General features: G+C 48.9%; 1 protein-coding gene across 1 annotated transcript in view; it reads left to right on the top strand.

Moving 5' to 3' along the window:
- The first annotated feature begins 239 nt into the window (after window positions 1-239).
- thbs1b (thrombospondin 1b) overlaps window positions 240-3,650 on the top strand; it is a 22,582-nt gene continuing 19,171 nt past the window's right edge. Inside the window, exons 1-5 of the mRNA XM_042321429.1 lie at window positions 240-431; window positions 724-805; window positions 1,063-1,622; window positions 1,908-1,983; window positions 3,567-3,650. The exon at window positions 3,567-3,650 is cut by the window's right edge and continues 9 nt beyond it. Of these exons, the coding sequence (XP_042177363.1) occupies window positions 742-805; window positions 1,063-1,622; window positions 1,908-1,983; window positions 3,567-3,650 (784 nt within the window). The 5' untranslated portion in view covers window positions 240-431; window positions 724-741. The remainder of the gene's footprint in view (window positions 432-723; window positions 806-1,062; window positions 1,623-1,907; window positions 1,984-3,566) is intronic.

Genomic DNA, 3,650 nt, shown 5'->3' with positions numbered 1-3,650 from the left:
GATTTTTGTTATAAAACGAGAACATTTCAGACTCGTGTGTGAGACAATAACCGGAAACGATGTTCTATTAAGTGTGGATCCAGTCATGGAATTTGGCCTCTGGAATGTGGCGCTTTTTTTCTCCCCCCCTCACCAGAAGCTCGTCCCTTTTTCCTACTACCATCCGATTGGGCGAGACGCGTTCTTAGGAATGTCATGAAACTATTTAAATAGCACTTTGTCCCCTGGTTTACAGTTAAGTTCTAGCGTCCGATACCGGAGAGAATTACCATTAAATTAAAGCAACAAAAGAAACGACATTTCTGCGTATTAAATCAGAACCCTTTCCGTTAAAAAAAAGAAGAAAGAAACGCTTGAATATTGTGGATTATTATTGGATTTCCATTTCTATTTGGATTTGACTGTTTCTCTCTGCTCTTTTCATTCAACAGGTGGGTGAGCAATATTTCGATTTTCTTTCAAGGAATCTATCCAAATATATATATTTTTATTATTATATTCAATTATAAATAAATAATGTGACATAATAAAGTGTGAAATAATAATGTGTTTTGATGATTGTTTATTTAGATGTTTAAAAAAATGTATTTTATATATAAATATGAATATAATATATGACATTTAGCAGACGCTTTTATCCAAAGCGACTTGCAGTCATGTGTGCGCATACATGAACCTTTATGAAAAGTGGACCTTAGACGTTTCTATGTTAATTTTTCATAGGTAAAAACCAGTTTCACCATGAAGTTGACAGGAATATTTCTGCTGTTGATGCTTTGGACCTGCGAGAGCGTACGAGTTGCAGGTGAAATCATTTTCCTGATGAGTTCGTCTACTCTAGAATGAAAGGAGTTTGAGCTTCGATTCGAACAGTAAACTATAGAAAAACACCAACGTTTTTACATGCATTATTAAATCCTCTTAATGTATTGATTTACCCTGACAATGGTTCAACATAGAGATCATTTTAGAGTTTATTCTTCACAACAACAATAATCCATTCCAAAGACAAGTAGACAAAGACTAACTGTTTACGCTCATTCCCCGGTCTCCTGCACACAGAGAGCCGAGACGACAATAGCGTGTACGACCTGTTCGAGCTGGTCCACGTCTCCAAGAAGAACCACGGAGTGACCCTAGTGAAGGGCGACGACCCATACAGTCCCGCCTACAAGATCCTCAACCCGGACCTGATCCCCGAGGTCCCCGAGAGCTCCTTCAGGGACCTCATTGATTCCATCCACGCGGAGAGGGGATTCCTTCTCCTCCTCAACTTCAAGCAGTTCAAGCGGACCAGGGGCTCCCTCCTGACGGTGGAAAAGCGTGACGGATCCGGAGCCGTGTTCGAGATCGTCTCCAACGGGAAAGCGAACACCCTGGATGTGGTTTTCTCTACAGTGAATAAGCAACAGGTGGTGTCGATAGAAGATGTGGACTTGGCAACGGGCCACTGGAAGAATATTACGCTGTTCGTGCAGGAGGACCGGGCGCAGCTGTATGTTGGCTGTGAGGAGGTGAACACAGCGGAACTGGACGCTCCCATCCAGAGCATCCTCACTCAGGAGACTCCCATCACGGCGCGTCTCAGAATCGGGAAAGGAGCGGTGAAGGACCGGTTCATGGTAAGTGAAGCGCACATGCAGAGCTCACGCGACGACGCATGATGGACCCAGATAATATACGTTGTCGAGTTGCTTTAGATGTTTAGTAAGTGTTGAATATAGGATTGTGTAACACGTACACGCGTAAATATTATCGTGCGTAAAACCCATAGACCTATGCGTAAAAGTTACACACTGTATTGAAAACCCATCTGTGAAACCCTACGTGATCCATAGTGTTGCATAGAGCAGAGTGATAGTAACGGTGCAGTACTAGAGGTAAAAATGTACCATTGATTCTCGCAGGGGGTGCTCCAAAACGTTCGCTTTGTCTTTGGAACCACTTTAGAAGCGATACTGCGCAACAAAGGATGCCAAAACTGTAAGTAACATAATCATTAATAACAGAGAGCATCTTTGTGTGTTTATCCGTACATCACTGGTTGTTATGCTGAAGCCAGCAAGCCATTCCTAAGAATATGCATGACTGTTTAAAAGCCTCATGGGAACGTTGAGAAGGGGGGGGGGGATCACGTTTATATTGCCATGAAAAAGTTTACTAACACTTCAATGCCTCCCCAGGGCTGGGCACATTAACTCATTAACTTTTTGGGTGATTCAAGATAGTATGATGCTGCAATGTTCTGTAATACCCTGACTGTAGTTACATATTCCCAACTGTTATGTCACCCATGAGCCCTGGGGACTGTGTGTCTGTTGTGGTCTAGTGGGTATTACCAATACAGTCTACAGTGTGTCTGTTGTGGTCTGATGGGTATTAGCATTACAGTCTACAATGTGTCTGTTGTGGTCTAGTGGGTATTACCATTACAGTCTACAGTGCTCTAACTGTCTCTCTGTGTGTTCTTACTCCCTCCCTCTTTCTCCCAACCTCCTCTATATCCCTTCTTCCCTCCCTCCCACTTACTCCCCTCCCTCCCTCCAACCCTCTCCCACTCCATCTCATGTATCTCTCTCTCTCCCTCTCTCTCCCATCTGTATCCCTCCTTCTCCCCCGTTTCTCACTCCCCCTCTCTCGCTCTGTCTCCCCCTCCCTCTCCCTCTGTCTCCCCCTCCCTCTCCCTCTGTCCCCCTCCCCCCTCCCTCTCCCTCTGTCTCCCCCCCCTCTCTCCCTCTGTCTCCCCCTCCCTCTCCCTCTGTCTCCCCCTCCCTCTCCCTCTGTCTCCCCCTCCCTCTCCCTCTGTCTCCCCCTCCCACTCCCTCTGTCTCCCCCTCCCACTCCCTCTGTCTCCCCCTCCCTTTCCCTCTGTCTCCCCCCTCCCTCTGTCTCCCCCTCCCTCTCCCTCTGTCACCCCTCTCCCTCTGTCTCCCCCTCCCTCTGTCTCCCCTCCCCTCCCTCTCCCTCTGTCTCCCCTCTCCCTCCCTCTGTCTCTGTCTCTCCCTCCCTCTGTCTCTGTCTCCCCCTCCCTCTTCCTCTGTCTCCCCTCTCCCTCCCTCTTCCTCTGTCTCCCCCTCCCTCTCTCTCTGTCTCCCCCTCCCTCTCCCTCTGTCTCCCCCTCCCTCCCTCTTCCTCTGTCTCCCCCTCCCTCTACCTCTGTCTCCCCCTCCCTCTTCCTCTGTCTCCCCCTCCCTCTCCCTCTGTCTCCCCTCTCCCTCTGTCTCCCCCTCCCTCTCCCCCTATGTCTACCTTCTTCTCCCCTCATGTCCTTCCCTCTCCCTCTGTCTCCCCTCTCCCCCTGTCTCCCCTCTCCATATGTCTCCCCTCTCCATATGTCTCCCCTCTCCATATGTCTCCCCTCTCCCTCTGTCTCCCCTCTCCCTCTGTCTCCCCTCTCCCTCTGTCTCCCCTCTCCATATGTCTCCCCTCTCCATATGTCTCCCCTCTCCATATGTCTCCCCTCTCCCTCTCCATCTGTCTCCCCCTCCATCTCCCTCTGTCTCCCCTCTCCATATGTCTCCCCTCTCCCTCTGTCTCCCCTCTCCCTCTGTCTCCCCTCTCCTCAGCTGTTCTGACTGATAGAATCATCGTTATGGACAACCCCATCAATGGGTCCAGCCCTGCCATTAGGACTGACTACACTGGCCACA

The sequence above is a fragment of the Oncorhynchus tshawytscha genome, linkage group LG05 (assembly GCF_018296145.1).
Source record: "Oncorhynchus tshawytscha isolate Ot180627B linkage group LG05, Otsh_v2.0, whole genome shotgun sequence".
Classification (NCBI taxonomy): domain Eukaryota; kingdom Metazoa; phylum Chordata; class Actinopteri; order Salmoniformes; family Salmonidae; genus Oncorhynchus; species Oncorhynchus tshawytscha.
This window is presented reverse-complemented; position numbering and strand designations above follow the sequence as displayed.